General features: G+C 41.2%; 1 protein-coding gene, 1 long non-coding RNA gene and 1 pseudogene across 2 annotated transcripts; 1 reads left to right on the top strand and 2 right to left on the bottom strand.

Moving 5' to 3' along the window:
* Positions 1–422: 422 nt before the first annotated feature.
* LOC115738834 lies at positions 423–1,493 on the bottom strand (annotated as a pseudogene).
* A 2,528-nt stretch (positions 1,494–4,021) lies between these two features.
* On the top strand, positions 4,022–4,461 carry LOC125313579. Its single transcript, XR_007197243.1, has 2 exons — positions 4,022–4,260; positions 4,291–4,461. It is a non-coding gene; the product is annotated as an uncharacterized LOC125313579 (long non-coding RNA).
* Positions 4,292–15,942, bottom strand: LOC115738832 (protein ACTIVITY OF BC1 COMPLEX KINASE 8, chloroplastic). The gene is made up of 21 exons (XM_030671561.2): positions 15,254–15,942; positions 13,812–13,947; positions 13,197–13,363; positions 12,882–13,002; positions 12,674–12,774; positions 11,794–11,892; positions 11,287–11,397; positions 11,079–11,158; positions 10,879–10,948; positions 10,638–10,711; positions 10,452–10,521; positions 10,263–10,351; positions 7,333–7,457; positions 6,480–6,560; positions 6,343–6,403; positions 6,139–6,193; positions 5,959–6,057; positions 5,789–5,878; positions 5,069–5,128; positions 4,836–4,979; positions 4,292–4,762 (listed from the first exon to the last, which is right to left on the bottom strand). Exons 1-20 carry the CDS (start codon positions 15,752–15,754, stop codon positions 4,863–4,865), a joined length of 2,307 nt encoding a protein of 768 aa, XP_030527421.1. The 5' UTR covers positions 15,755–15,942; the 3' UTR covers positions 4,292–4,762; positions 4,836–4,862.
* Between the last annotated feature and the right edge of the window lie 257 nt (positions 15,943–16,199).

The raw sequence follows: 16,199 nt of genomic DNA, 5'->3' as shown, positions 1-16,199 counted from the left end.
GTTCATTTTCATTTGGACGGCCTGATTTGAGTAATGTCACTCATGTTACAGAAATTGCAATGTGAAGCAATCCAAATATATGGTGGCTAATCTTGATATACGTTGGACTTCAATTGTTTGTCCCAATCAGGATCATTTTGATGCTATTGTCAACAATGAAAACAAGGTATCTTAGTATGAATTCTGGGATCTCTATTTCCTGTTGATTTAATCCGATTCCTGTCGGAATAAGCGTCTGCACTCTTGATTGCTTCACTATCAAGCAAATCTATAAAGGATTGATTTTTTTTTTTTCACTTGCGGATTAAAGTAAATTTAAAATGGTCTTAAACACTGAAAGGGGACATAATTGGGTAGAGCTATATAACGTTCACCAAAAATGAATAATTGCAGCAATAACTAAGCATTGACCCTTTCAGACATTTTTTTTTCCTGGTCGACATCAAAGTTTTTATTTATGTCTCAAAGATAAACATCTGAAGCCATGTCTGAATCCATGAAGAGGGCCTCAGAACATGAACAAATCAAGTAAAGATTCGAACTTGGCAAATTCTACTGGCACCAACAAGAACGAATTTCTCGAATTTGATCGGTCCAACGTTATTTATACAACATCCGAATCACGAGACACAGAAATTCAGAAGCCGAAAGCAAAAAGGATCGACAAGGCATGTCAAGCGAGACACTGGACAAAACAACCAAAAGGGAAAAGAGCACACGTTAGGCGCATCAAAAGAGTCCATTTTGGTCGTGGAAATTGTAGACTTGGCCAAGATTGTATGCACCGTTCACTTCAGGAGGCTTGCTCTCGTAGGCGATTTCTCCGTTTGTGCAGCAGGAGTCCACCATCAACTCGTTGATCCATCTCATCACATTCTTCTTGAGCTCCTCCATTGACCCTCCCAACTGCTCAAGCTCACATAATCCGAGTTCGTCAATGGGTGCCTCCCACCAACATTGCCTTCGGCTCGCTCTCCTCATGTCATCCAGCGCCTCCCCCGCTTCCTCTCTGCCTCCAGCTCGTCGAGTACTCGAGTCAATATCGCGTTGAGGTCGCGCAGGTTCGCGTTCCTGTGAGCTTCGATGAGCCGGCACTCGCCCGAGTCGGGGGCCGTGGGGTCCTGGGCGAGGAACCGGTCGACGATGAACTCGACTTCTGGGTGACCAAAGGAGAAGACCTTGCTGGCGGGAGAGAAGACTATGATTCCGATGTCGACCCCGCAGAGAGTGCAGAGCTCGCTCGCTTTCTTGAATAGCCCGGATCTCCGTTTCGAGAATGTCACTTGGAGATGGTTTTTCTTGGGAATTTTCGAGATGGCGATTTTCTGGCGACCCAAGCTCGGTTTCTTTGCCATGGGGTATGAGAAGAATCACGCAAGACAATCCAAGGTAGGATTAAGAGGCAGAGAAGACTATAGTCCTCGGTTTGTTATGTCAAGGCTGAAGTGACGAGAAGGGAGTTTATATAGAGAGTTCGGTATGCAGAGCTTCAATGTCCAAGCTGGCCAAAATTACTCAAATTAATGAGTTTTGGCTAAGTCATTTCTCAGTATTACATCATGGGATTGGAGAGGAGATTCATAGGTCATGATGTATCATATCACCTCTTAATGTGACCCTAAGTACGACAACTTTCTTTTACTAGTTGGCAACGTTAAAGGGTCATTTACAGCAGGTTTCCTTGTATGTTGGTGCTCGCAAGACCATTAACTAGTTGACCTTTTTGGGGTGAGAAAGTCAATCCTTGTTCAGGACTTCTTACTTTAGGGGGCGAGGCCATTCTTTAATCACACAGCTTTGTAACGCACATGCTTTTCTGAGTGTGGCTGAGATATGACAAGTAATTGCTACAGCATCAAATCTCTTTTTATGTATAGATTTGGCAAACGCAGTATGAACTAGTACAGTTCGATGAAACAGTGAGAAGCCGGCGCTTTCCTCGTATTCACCGGACTCTTTTGGGTCTGTATGAGTGTGTGTCCGCATCGTAATAATGAGGATTTCCTTCTAATCTTATCAATGCTTGTAATTATAATTAAGGATATGATTCTATAAAGATTGATGTAACTCCTATTCCGATTATCAATTTTCTTTTAGTTGGCACTGGCTACAGTTCTTTTCATTCTTAAAGGTAACCACGTATTTGACAAGACTAAGAAACTGTTCAACCTTTGCAAGCACAAGAACTTTCAAGTTCAAATCGTGCTCAGCTTAACAATCTTTCGAGATTAGGTCAAGATGAAGAATCGATTCATGGGGACAACAACGTCATCACTCCCTGTAAAACAAGGGGGTCTTCGTGGTGCCTAGATCAGTCCACTTTCGTGTTATTGATTTATGGGGCCGATTAGCGTGTGTGCGAGGACTCTAGCAAGTCTTCCAAGAAGTTCGAAGCTCCGAATCTTCGGGGCAAACTGACAGTCCGGAACGGAAGATTATTCACCACTCCAACATAAACTTCTCCTCTGTATCAACATACACATTGGGTACCTAACAAGAGAAGATTTGTAAACGATTTAATGTTGTCTTGTATGGTGTTCGTCTAACATGGCTCCAAGCACAATTTAGTCAATGTTCTTGGGTTCCACCACACCCATGATGGAGTAGACAAGAATATCACCATGATCCAGAGGCATTTTTTAGGACCACCCGAGGGATTCTAACCACTTTCCGTGTTATAGGACTACGGATTCAAAAATGTACACCAATATTAGAATAGAAAACGGAGAAAATCGGATCAAACCGAACGAAGACAGCAGAGAAATATAGATTGGAGCGAGAGACACACATCCGGAAAACTTTCTTCAAGATAGTTATTTTTCCGTTATGGTGCAAGTGGCATTAACGGAAATACAAACTCTAGGCTACAGTGCCCATACAAGGACACGATATTTCAACCAAAACTCAAACTCAAAAGCAAAAATAGTATGGTGGAGAAGGAGAAAGTCACATATGTGTGTATTTCTCATTTCAGCCTTCCTTTAAAAGCGTCTTGCCAGGTTTGGCGAATGTGTGCCTTTTGTGACGGTGTAACCTTTCTGAGACCGAAAACGGAATGGCCCGACGACACAAATTGAGAAACCTTGCCTTACACTAGACATGGCCACGGGCCGTGAACCGCCGCTTCCGATTCATGAACCGGCGGTTCCGGTTCGTGGCCATGCTTGAACTGGAACCGACCCTTGAAGGGGCGGTCCCGGTTCCGATTCAGCCCAATTTTGGGCCGTCGGGGGGGAAAAGAACCGGCAGTTCCGGTTCGTTGGCTCTTTTCCCCTTTTGCTTTTTTTTTTTTTGTTTTTTTGGCAGTTCGGAACCTCTTCGAAACCATCGGTTCCGGGCCGGTTCCGAATTTTTTTAAACCGTAACCAGCTCGTGAGGGGCCAGACCGGTTCCGGTTTGGAACCGGAGATCCCAGTCAACGGGCCGGTTTCGGTTATTCCACGGGCCGGTTCCGGGCCCAAATTGGCCCGTGGCCATGTCTACCTTACACAAAGAGATGCAAGGGACTCTCTATACACATCAGACATCACGCACCATACATCCCCGTATAAACTGGTTATTTAATTACACGCGAATATCATTAATCAAATGTGAAATGCATGTGGACAAATAGCCGAGCTGAGAGACAAATTGTATTCAGGACACATCTTCTGATGAAATAACCATGTGAGTAACGGTCACTCGGTCAGGCCTTTTTTTGTTCTCGCACCGAACGTCATTTTCTCAGTCATAGTACAAAGTGAAAAGCACCATTACTCAAATGGTGATGTTACATTTTATAAGTGGATTATTGTGCAAAGCACGTGCCTTTACTAGTTATGAGATAGCAATCTCGATCTCAACAAGTCTACTGTAATGCAGAAGCAGGAAATGAGTAAGCGCACACGCTACTTGCCAAGAGCTGCTGTTACAACTTCAGCAATCATTAGAGAAAAACTAACTTGCGATGAATTTAGAAGATGATTGAGAACCTGTGGAAATAAATGGCCAAGGTCGCTCAAGAAATACCTCATTTATTCCTCAACCATCTGCACCGAAAAGACTATTCCATGCTTCCGTATTGTAGCAATCTGCTACGGCTGGAATAGACTGCCTAAAATTCCCATTGTGAAACCTCCTAACACGACAGATATGAGTGTGCACTAGAAAGAGAGAGAGAGAGAGAGAGAGAGGGAGAGGGAGGGAGATTGCAAGAGTAACCTGTAGATAACCAGGATTGGAAGCAATTACAAACAGCTTCCCTACCTATCACAGCAGAGAGTCACACAAGCAAGAGTAGAAGAGAGACAGGTAAGTGGCCCGAGATGTGTACAATTAGTACACGAATGTTGTCACTAAATAGCCCTCTATATGTTACTGGGTTATACAAGTTCTGTTACACATCACCTGCCACATGTTCGAAAGGTCGAACTACCCAAAACTTGACAAATGACAATTACAACTTCAAGACTGCTCTGCGTTCAACTCGAAGTTTCTAGTACTAAACTTGCTTATTATGGCACAGGCCTATCTGTCAAAAGGCGGGCAAGCCTGATAGTGGGCTACTTAAGCAGATAAACTTCACGGAATGGCCCAAAAGATTAGTTTGTTGCATTTCAATAATATTCCTCACATGTACAGTTAAAGAATCAGTCGCATGCTGATTATCCAGTTGAATTGAAGAGGTGAATTATAACAACTCCCCAACAGATTTTCGGCTCCCCTCGAAATGTTTGTAAGTGCACTCAGGAGCAGCTTCTTACGTTTCAATAATCCTATACACCTGCAGCAGAATTCACAACGCACTAAGAAGAACTCATTGGACCAAATTCATTGCAGAAACTTTAGAATTGTACCTGCAAAAGAATTTGCACACCCAATGTCTAAGCAGTTCCTGTAATCAATCTCTCCCTTTGATCCAACTTTTTCACCTTTATAAGGCCGAAGAGAACTTGGAATCCGAAAAATGCACATAGAACAGTTGCTACTACGGCAGGCGCCTATAAGGGCAAGTTCAGAACAATGACTAGAGAATAACAGAAAAGAGAGAACAAGTTGCATAAAGGGAAAAAGATAACCAGTAGCTTACTCGAATCGAATTGAGATACAGAATTGTTGCAAGGTTCATCAGGCTTGTAGCAGCCACAGCCTGGTGATTGGCCAAGATTAGTCACAATCAGGGATCTTAGCATCTCTCGTGGGTACAAATTTTAAACAATGTTCTGATGCGAAATGAACTGAGTTCAAATGATTCCTGGGGTAGGTAGCTTTTGCCAGTAATAATCTTAGCACGAATATCTATTCATCAATGTGCATTTGACACCAAAAGGAAAAAAGCGAAACATGCATATGCAAGATTGCAAGTAGTTGGTAGCATCAGCAAACCCCTCCCCCAAAGAAAAAGTAGATCAGTGATTTTTATTCCAGTATGGTTTCTGAAGTTACATTTACAGAACTGAACGCAGGTTATCCTTGTTTGTTTTGTTTCTAGTTGGCATGTGCCCCCAGTTGAAGCAGTTAATAAAGGCTTTCTCATAATATCTCTCAGAAAAGGGCATGTACATTTATCTATCTAAAGTTACTACAAGGACTAGAAGACCTTATATTTTCATATCTAGCATGTTTAATTGCACAAATCACAAGACATTGATGGGATGATAGATCTCCATTCACAGCGCATGTTTTGCAAGGAAAGTTTAGAGTTAGACAAACGAAATGACCATGCCCTTTCAAGACCTCTTTAATTGCTGTGGTTCTTTCGCAAAAGTTAACAATAAGCTAGCAGAACAGGACTACCAGTGAAACTCACATTGCCAACTGTCTTCTGGACAGCTGCAACTCGTTGAAAGGCCCTCTCAGATTCTAAAGTCCGAACCCTGAGCTTGAGGTCACCTTGCTCCTGCATTGAAATTTTTAAGCAATGTAACCTAAGATCTGGAAGATTTAGTGTACAACGAGGAGGGACAGCGCTGAAATTACCAGTCGCTGGATGATTTCTGCAAGCTTTTCAACTCGGTCAGCCTGTCTAAATAAGTTGTAAAATGCACGAGATTGGCGGTCCCATCGCTTCCTAAAGTCCTGAAATGCCATTTAAGACTGTCATGTAGGATTCAAAGAGCAGCACCACTAAATATCAGAAAGTAAGCTACCCGGACTTGCCTTCAGAATGACTTCAACACCAGCTTCACGAAATTTTAGCAACTCCAGTGCATAACTACATATTAAAATACGAAAACATTACAAGCGGAAAGAATTGCCGATTCGAACATCTTGAGAAAGAAGTACGAACTCTACAGAAATGAATCTCTGCCAAAAAGGATACTCCATTTTGAACATAGATCAATAACCAAAAGGGATACTCACGGTTTAGCAATCTCAGTTATATCAAATCGAGGATCCAGACCTTTCCCAATGCCATCCAACACTGGGGAGGTAACACAGCTTCTCAGTCCAGTTTTTTCATAACGCAACAAGCTCAGTATAGTTCATTGGCACAGTACCTGAAAATGCTCTCACAACAAATGTAAATGTTGCAGGAAATCGGAAGGGCTGATCTGCAGCAATGGCTAACAAATCTTCTCCTGATCAAGGTAACAGTAGCTATTAGCAACATGCATTTCACCTCATACCACACATGTAAAATGCTATCAGGTTACTGTACAAGTTATACATTCAAACTAATAAAAAAAGGCCATGCTGCATGCAGGTAAGCAGGCATTATCATGGTACTTGTTACCCATCTCTGCCCACTGCAATGCAGTGATTCTCAGCTTCTTGCAGATAGAGCAGAGATGGCTCTGGTGTAAACAATAATTACAGTACATAATTCAAGGATATTCAATTTGATACCTTAATTCAGACCTTTTAAGTAGTCTATACTCTACAAACCATATTCAATTCTTCTAGACTCTACTAGAGTTATTCAAACTTTGAAATTCTTTTGCGTATGGAACAAGTAATGGAAGTAAGTGGGACACCTTGGAACCTGGAGAACCAGCAGAGAATCGGCAGAACAGATTTTTCTTTTATGAATAAAAAGAAAAAGAAATGGGGCCTTCCAATGGCAGAACAGTTTTTACCTTGGCTAAAGTGAAAGATAACTGTCAATGACAACTAATTATTAGCATATGCTACATTGAGGGAAATAACTGAAGAGGCTCTAGAAGTGCTAGTTTTAATATAGATTTCATGCTTGTTTCCTCCTGTACAAACTACAAAGCCAAAACCACTTCAGTGAGACAGGAATATAGAACGAAATTCATACTTCCTACATTTCAGTCGGCACATCCATTTCGTTTAGGTAATTAAGCAAGTACTCTAAGAGAACAAGTAAGATCAATATGTTGGAAGTACCTATTGCAGCAAGCCTTTGCTTCTTTTTCTCAATCTTTTCCTCCTTGCTCAGGGGCTTTTTAAAGCCTAGTTCTGCCGTTGCAATCTCTGCTTCTCTTCTTTGTGCAGCAAGACGCTCTTCGAAACTACAAAAGGTGGAATTAGTGTGAGACCACGAAATTTCTCAACAAGTAGTACAATTTAGGTAAGTGATTGCTTGTTACAGTAATTGACTGAAGCAAGAAAAAGAAAACCTGAATGCTTAGGTATTTACGTGTTGATATATGCGTGTTGATACATTATGCAATATTAGTAAATTGAATCTTGGAGACTAAATCCTCTAGATATGTGCCAAGTGTTCACTGTTCGATTATACTATGACTTAATTGGCAAGTCCATTTCGCCAGATCTTGCATGGGATGCTAAATCACTCTTTGAGTGTTACGTATTATCATCATTTCTAGCAAATGCTCACATGATAACTGATTGATATGACCTCCAAATAGTAGGGGTCAAGGTCGGCCAGTGATTCTTTTAAGCATTCATCGAAAAGGGCTTCGAATTCGATCTGCGCTTCAATACAATTACCAGGAGCGAGAGCATCTCTCCCAATTGAAAACGGATAATTACTGTTTTACAACCATTTATTTCCATTAACGTATTTCGCTTTGTATAACTCCTATAATACCACATTTTTTACCAAAATTCACCTTCTAAATCCATGGTACAGCACGTACATATAAATGACTTTCAATTATGTCATCCTCGATTTTTACTTCGACCTGCTTTCTTCCTTGTGCCGGATTCACAGAATCTTACCACTTTGAGGTACATCTCGCAAGTCATTCTCAATTATTATTTTATTAAGATAGAGAGTTTCTTCAATTTTTCTTTTTTCCCCTTGTTGTGTGCATTCTATGTTGAATTTCAATCTCGGACCCCCCCCAATCACCGCCTAACTTAGGTTGACGGCCAGTTGCTAGAATTCAGCCCGACATTATTTTCCTTCTCATTCTTAGGTACTTAGACAAAAAATTACATCCTTCAACATTGTTAGAAAGTCTAACCAAAAAACTTAAGCTAATTTAGGAGGGAGACTACATGAATATAAGACCCACTACAATCCCATAGATAAGCGATGTAGGATACTTTAGCACCCCCCTCTCGCGAGCAGACCGAATTGAGTATGTCATGTGAAATTGCCTAACAAGGAGCCTCGGATGAAAAATAAATTTGGAGCAAAATCTGGCTCTGTTACTATATCATAAAAGTCTAGCCCACATACTTAAACCAATAAGTGGAGAGAAACTACATGAATAGAGACCCCATTGAAACACGGATAAACAATGCGGCATAGTTTAACAAAGACCAAGAACCGGCAACACCTACCAACTAATTTACGGTACAATATATGTGAGTTCAATAAAAGCTAGTAGTCCATGAATATTGTTAGAAAGTCCAACTCAAAAACTTAAACTTATAGATGGAGGAAGACCACATGAATACAAAGAGCAAGGGTTCCAACCCAAATGCTTAAGCTTCTAGGTGAAGGAAGACTATATGAATATAAAAAGCATACGGGACCCATTTACAACCGATGTGGGACAACAACACAACAACTTAAGCACATAGAAATTGACTAATGGGGGGCGGACGCACGATCGCAAAAAGGGATAACACTGGTTGTCATGCTATGTTAGAAAGTCCAACCCAAAAGCTTAAGCTTATAGGTGAAGGAAGACCATATGAATATAAAGAGCATACGGGACTCATTTACAACCGATGTAGGACAACAACACGACAACAACAACAATCATAACACTGACTATTCATGAACCAATATTATGATGAGTTCCCTTTCCATCAAGTACGCTCGTATAGTTATACTTTTCTACCCCTACGTTCCAAAAGATGGCAAGAGTTATAAGACAAATAATTGATTCTCAACCTTAATGCCAAATAGACCTTTCTGTGACCGAAGTCATTATGAAAGAGCAGACCAACTCCCTAACATGTCTCGTCCATGAAAAAGGAAAAAAAAAATGTCCTGCAGATTCAGCCTCTTCCTCACATAAAAAGCATTAGCTAACCGCCATAGGTCTTCCGTATGAGGAAGAAATGCGCGACCTTGCCTTTTGGCTGTAGCAGAAAGGCAAGACCATGTGAGACATATCTCATCTCCACATGATGTTGCACTTCCGCAACACCCCTTTACTCACAAAGACGTCTAAGTGGAAGCTTAACAGAAAAACACGTCCTTAACCCAAACTCCAAAGAAGACATCATCTACGAATGTAGGATTGAAATCTCTGCAGACTACAAGAAGTCAAAACGACAAAGTTCTCAAGTTCTTTGATTGGCATTTCTATTTAACTAAAGCTGCGCATTCCTGCCAGTTGGAAGACTCCCTTACAAAGTAATCCATGTATCAGGCAAATTGGGAAGAGTTCTTGAAATCTTATTCTAGGTGATACTTTGACAGACCACATACGTGAAAAATGCATACGATCTCATTGCCTTTTAAGGATATGGGGCCAGCAGCTTCTTGAATCAGCCAGCAAGGATACTAATTCTATCTTTTCCATCCGATATCCAAGCCTGACCCTCGACACATGCTCACTTCTCAAAAATAAAGTCAACAAACACTTGCAACATAAAGCTTCAGTAAAGTTGACAAATGAAATCATTTTCTCCATCATGCAACAGTTGCTTTACACCCAGTGGACAAATTGATACCTAAAAACTCAAATGCAAGTCCAATAATACACATTTCTCATGTAACAACCAGAGATACGGAAGGATGAGAAACGTGGAGCAAACCCTTTCTGTTTAAAAATTCGCAGTTCAAAATCGTTACTGAAAACAGCACTCTTGGCATCAGCATCACCATACTTTCAAACAGATTGCAGAAAGATAGGGAGTTAAAAGAAAGGATAACAACAGCAGCACACCTGTTAAGAAAGAACTGTGCAGTCCTTCTGACAGCTGTCATGTCCCCGGTTGGCACAAGAACGCCCATTTGAATCATTGCCTGAAGGACCTGTGCCAAGAAAGAAACTTGTAAGTAGTAAAATCATTACTGCAGGCAACATACTAAATTTGGGAAGTGAACCACTTCTGCCACTTTATGACTTAATCACCTTGTCTGGGTCCTTTTCATAGACACCATAGAATGCTTCCAACAAACCTTCTCGGATGTTCGAGCTTATACTGCAGGTCAGCAACACAAACGATAATGTTCCAAGACACATTCACACAAGCTTGAATTATTAAGTTCCTGATCCTACTAAGAGAAAAGATGGCAACACATAAGGTCCATTATTTACCTTCCCATCATTCCAAAATCATAGAATATCAACCGTCCACCATTGACATCATCAACGGCAATATTTCCTGGATGCTGAAACGGTGAATTAAAAATTGTTAGATAGAATGACCAGCTTTGAGCTTTACATGTTGGACATTATGAGTTAGATGGGAGATGCAAGAACTAAGAAAGGTTTTAGCAGCATCAAACTTAAAGATCGCGCTTCAGGAAAGCAACTAAAGACATTTTACAGCACTCACAGGATCAGCGTGGAAAAAACCATGAGAAAGAATTTGCTCCAAATAGGATTCAACAGCATATCGTCCCAATCTGCAATTAACAAACCAGAACTTAGCACATTGCTTATCAGACAGAAAAATGAATAGCACAAGAGCAACAAGCATCATTTCGATCACAGCAGCAGAAAATATTGTCAAAATTCAGGAGAGAGAAATAAAACCTTTTCCGATCTACCCCCAGCTGATCAATAGCTTGTGTTTTGTTTATTTTAATCCCTGGAACATACTCCATGGTCAAAACCTAAATTTGTGTAGGTACAGAAGACATAATCATAATCAGATTGGCATCAGTTGTAATGTATGATTTGGTTGAAATAAACAAAGGTGCATATAAAATCATTGAAGTTTTATAAACACTCAGTGTGGAACCTGGGGTGTCGTGTACTCCCAGAAAATTGAAGGGACTTTCACATAGTCCATGTGCCCGAAGTTACTAGCAAACAACTCTGCGTTAGCAGCTTCTTTGGTGTAATCAATTTCCTGTTGTCAGTGATTCTCAAAAGTAAATAGAAGCAACATCCATAAGGAATCATAGCAATTCAAATTATGCTCCTCTAACAAATCAATGACAAACCACAATCTGGATCGACTAAAATATTGTAAGCAACCATATCTACCCACACAACCTAGTGTTACATGCAGTCTGCCCTTCCTATGCTAGATAATATTCTGCCTTCACTAAATTCCTGCCAAAGTATCAGTTACTTTCCAGACTATGCATTCCTGCTTTTGTATAACTTCATCATCAATTCTACATTGCAATCCAATGCGTCCCGAGATATTTCATATTTTTTGCTTCTTAAAGTTCAAATTATGATAGAAAATTCACAAAAGGAATTCACAAACTAAATAAAACATATAGATGAACTACAATACCTCGTACAATACACTTGCACACTCATCATAAATTGCAACCCAATCCCTTTTGGCACCATCTGACTTTGGATCGATCTTTTGAAGATATTCAGAAATCACCTACAAGAAGAAATGGGAAATAAAAAAGAAACTTCAAAAATATCGATTGATGTGATTTCGCGATGATCCACCAAGTCCAAAATATGAACGTAAAAGGACTAGAGAGAGCGAGAGGCATCGACTAGAAGAATAAGTATCAAGTAACAATTCCCAAAATACAGGCTAATAGACAGAAAACAAGCTGAGACTAAAAAAATTAGGGATGGAGAAAAAAAAAGGGGTATTTTTGTCCAAATTAAAGGTATTTTAAATTATTATGCATGCACCATGCATGTATTCATGATCATACAGAACATAATAATTTCCAAAATATACGAGAGGATAGCATGGAGCGGTAAGTCAGTCAAGTAAGAAAGATACAGCCAAAATTCTCAAGTTTGATCTTTCCCAGTCAGCTAAATAGACTGTAGGTGCAAGAAGAAAAATTCGTCTTCACAAGGGATGCAGCAAACAATAAATTTTGACAGCACCATAAGTACCATCTTTCAGGGTTCTCTCCATACTTTACCAGTATTCAAACCCTAGTTATTAACTTTGGAACATGAAGTATACTCTCCAGCTGGTAGTCCCCAAAGCAATCATATGAACATAAATCGGTCCTTGAGGCTCATTCTAGGGGAATCTAAGTTTATTTGTCAAGATCTTTCCACAAAAATACAGAACAAAAGAAGCGGATTGCATTCATCCTACATGCATCGAATCGCCACATATGAGGCGGCAGAAAGAAGTTTTATCTAAAAGAATATTTTTGGCAGGATTATCTTATATTGACGGTCCTCACCCTTAGGTTTTTCAAATCGATGTCAAAAAGATCTTTGAGACCAGGCCTTTGCACTTTAACAACTACTTCCTGTCCCTTCAAACGTGCTCGATGAACCTGACCTGCACAATATTTTATTAAAACAAGGTGTTAGTAAGACAAGAAGCAAATTTAAGCAATGATATTCCAGGTAACTCATACTAGCATTTTGGACAATCGAGGCTGATACCGAGACTAGCAGCAGCTATGGGCTCGTAATCAAATCTGTCAAAAATATTCTCCAAAGGAGCTCCAAGCTCTTCTTGGACTATGGATAGAGCAGTCTCAGATGGAAAAGGAGGAACTTGATCCTGCAGAAGAAATAGAAGCATTCAGCCAGGAAGTTGCGCAGTTAGGAGAAGAAGACACCCAATGCACATAAATAGAAATAGAATCAGAAGACATGAGTACTTTGGGAAGTTTCACATCAAGCTAGGCCAGTCATTGAGGGTACCAGCACTTAGGCAAGAAACTGTGGAACATACTAATGATAACCGATTCTAACCTGAAGTTCAGATAACTGGTCAACATATTCTTGAGGAAGAATATCAACCCTTGTTGAGAACTGCTGTCCAATTTTGATAAATGTCGGACCCAGTCTCAATATGTTCTCCTTCAGCCATTTGGCAAGCACCTTACGCCGCAAGACCTTTTTCGGTTCAGTCATTCCTCCTGCATTCACAATCTCAACTCAATTAGACAAAAAAGTAAGGTCAAACTTCAGTACCAGAGGTCTAAAACTCTTACGAAGCATCGCAAAAGCTAAAGAATCTAAAAATAGAAATACTATGTAAACAAGGTCTCTGGAATTCATGACCCGTCATTTTGTGCCAGAAGTGTATCTCAAAGTGCAAAAGTACACAATAGTATCACCCTTTAACTGCTCAATCAATTGTGTGAAGATTTCTATGAAAACACTTGTCAAGGTAGTGCAAGGCATCCCTACCTATAGTGACACAACTGGTTTTAAAGTTAGCATGTGAGCTCAGCAGAAAACAATGCCGTCAAACAGGAAAAGGAGAAATATTTGGAGGAGCAGAATGAAAGCCAGTGGTATTGTCATTGATGCTTTTCATGTCTCAAACCTTGAGAAATAACACACTGTAGATGAACTTGGTACCTCGATAAGAGAACTTCTGATTGCTCAACCAAACCCTAAAAATAAATATCAAAACAAATCCCCATATCTCCACTGTTCTTTGAATGGTTGAATATGTTTTGAATCTACTCCACCGACCACCAGGTTGAACAGATACCTGATAAGAAACACAAGATACATAAGCATAATATCACAGCATCCGATTCATAATTTTCATAGCTATAGGTGCGGGCACAAGCAGGATTTTGAAATGTAGAAGCTGCCACAGAAACTTTCGAACACCTATCCTTTTTGTGGTTACATATGCCAGCACCATAGTGCCCACTGTTAAATAAAACTCTTATTTGTCATTCAAGCAACTAATTGTATGTTCTCATAGCAATAGAAGGAAGTTAATTCCATTAAAGATCAGGAAATTAGGCACTACAAGAATTTTGATGTAGCTGACCATACGAAGTGTGTAGTAGCTTTCTCCCTTATAGGAAATAATCACCCCACCCCACCCCCACCTCCACCCCCCACCCCAAAAAAAAGGCCAACTGTATGAGGCAGCGTAGATTTTATGGTCAAATGAGAGTTTATAGGATATGACCAATCATATCTAACAAGAATAAGATTAGTTGATTGACCAAGGCAGGAAGTGTATCAACTATCGAGAACAAGGATCCGTTTCTCATTGAAATTTCCAAAACATCTCTATACTTGATTGATGATTCAGAATTGAATAGGCTAACATGTGCCTACAATAGAGATGTTGTCTTGCTTCTTTGGGTAAAAACATAGCCTTGTTATTAAAAATTTTGCCTACAATAGATCCTTTTGGTCTACTGCTGCCAATCCTTTATCTCCAGTAACAGACGGGATATTTCTTATCAATCCCGGCTCCTCTCTCCACAAAACCGACAGTATAATTGGAATGCCCTTGGTCACTCGTGGATGGTGGAAATCTTAGGTCCAAAGATCACCAAAACAGACGATGACCATCTTTAAGCAGTGGGGCTGAACTTGTAAAGCAAACCTCATGTCTACAGGCGAGTCCATCCTTCTAATGCCTCCAGCTTTATGGAGTAAAACAAACATTATCTAGAGATCTAACAAGCTACCCCATTGAAAGATGACCTACATTTGGCAAGGATGCTATATCCATAACTGCCGTGACAAATTCCAAGCAGTCGTTTGGTAACAAAAGGGACCAGTCACCACGTCCTTCTAGTGATGCAATGAACAAAATGTAGAATGAAGAAATATATTCTGAAGCCAGCTCCTACTAGTAATTACCCTTCCTAGTTTCATTAGATATAGGCGTCACTATGAAAAGCACTAGCAACCCCCCGTACTTCCGGAAAAGAAAATTCTAAATTTGAACAAGGGCTCTGCGCTTACACTAGAAGCAAGACTAAACCACAGAAAAGGTAGCTTAAGCAAAACATTGTTTTGTAATTGAGACTTTCTCTCTATTTTACCTCAACTTGTGGTCCACTTTGCTTGAACCAAGCCTCCTCTTTACCAATCTCTTCGATCCTTCTCTTCCTCCCTTCCTCTGTGGCCTCCACCACTTCCACTTCCTTCAGTAACTGCGACGTCGGCCCGCCATTCCCCTTCGCATACTTCACCAAGCTCCCATTGCCCTCCGCGCTCCCCATCTCCTCCACGTAATGACCAGCAGAACCGTTCGAATAGGCATCGTCGCCTCCGCCCGAGCTCGGGGAGGCGGCTCCGTTACAGGTCGAGGGGTAGCCATTCAGCTTCTCAACCAGCTCGGTCTCGCGCGCCTCCTGAGGCAGCACGTCGTCCTCCTTGACGACTCTGGCCCGGACTCTGGTTCTGGCGACGGAGGGGTTGTTGCTCCTCCGGGAGAAGGCGGTTCTGGAGAGAGAGCGAGACGAGACGGAGAGGCGGCGCGTGGGGGCGGTTGCTTGAGTGGAGAGGAAGGCCAGCTCGGGGAAGAGCAGAGAGGCGGCCATTCCGATGGATGTCGCTGCGATTCAAAGAGGCCGATCGATCGGTCATCAACGCGCGACGCCTAGGCATTCATCGAAGATCGTTCTTTGGGTTGCAGTACAGAGAGAGAGAGAGAGAGAGAGAGAGATGGTGAAGTTTTCGTCGGTGTGCGCGCAGAGAGTGAGCGGACTGGAGTGGAGCAGAGCAGAGCGAAAGAGAGGGGGGGAAGGGGTGGAGAAGAAGAGGACACGTGGCAGGAGGGAAATATGGAGGCGGAGGGATCTCATTGGCTGAGAGACAGCCGCCGGATGTCCTGGCCAAATGGAGTCTTACGTGGCCACCGTTCTGCAATCGGGTCGGATCCGCCACCCTTTTCTAAACCCAAATAGCATCGACATCTATATCTAAACGTTATACGACACGATATGATACATCAACACATCATTTCTAAAATAATAGGTAATTTCG

Source organism: Rhodamnia argentea, chromosome 1 (genome assembly GCF_020921035.1).
Source record: "Rhodamnia argentea isolate NSW1041297 chromosome 1, ASM2092103v1, whole genome shotgun sequence".
Taxonomy (NCBI): Eukaryota; Viridiplantae; Streptophyta; class Magnoliopsida; order Myrtales; family Myrtaceae; genus Rhodamnia; species Rhodamnia argentea.
Note: the sequence above shows the minus strand (reverse complement) of the source record. Positions and strands in the feature narration are given on the sequence as shown.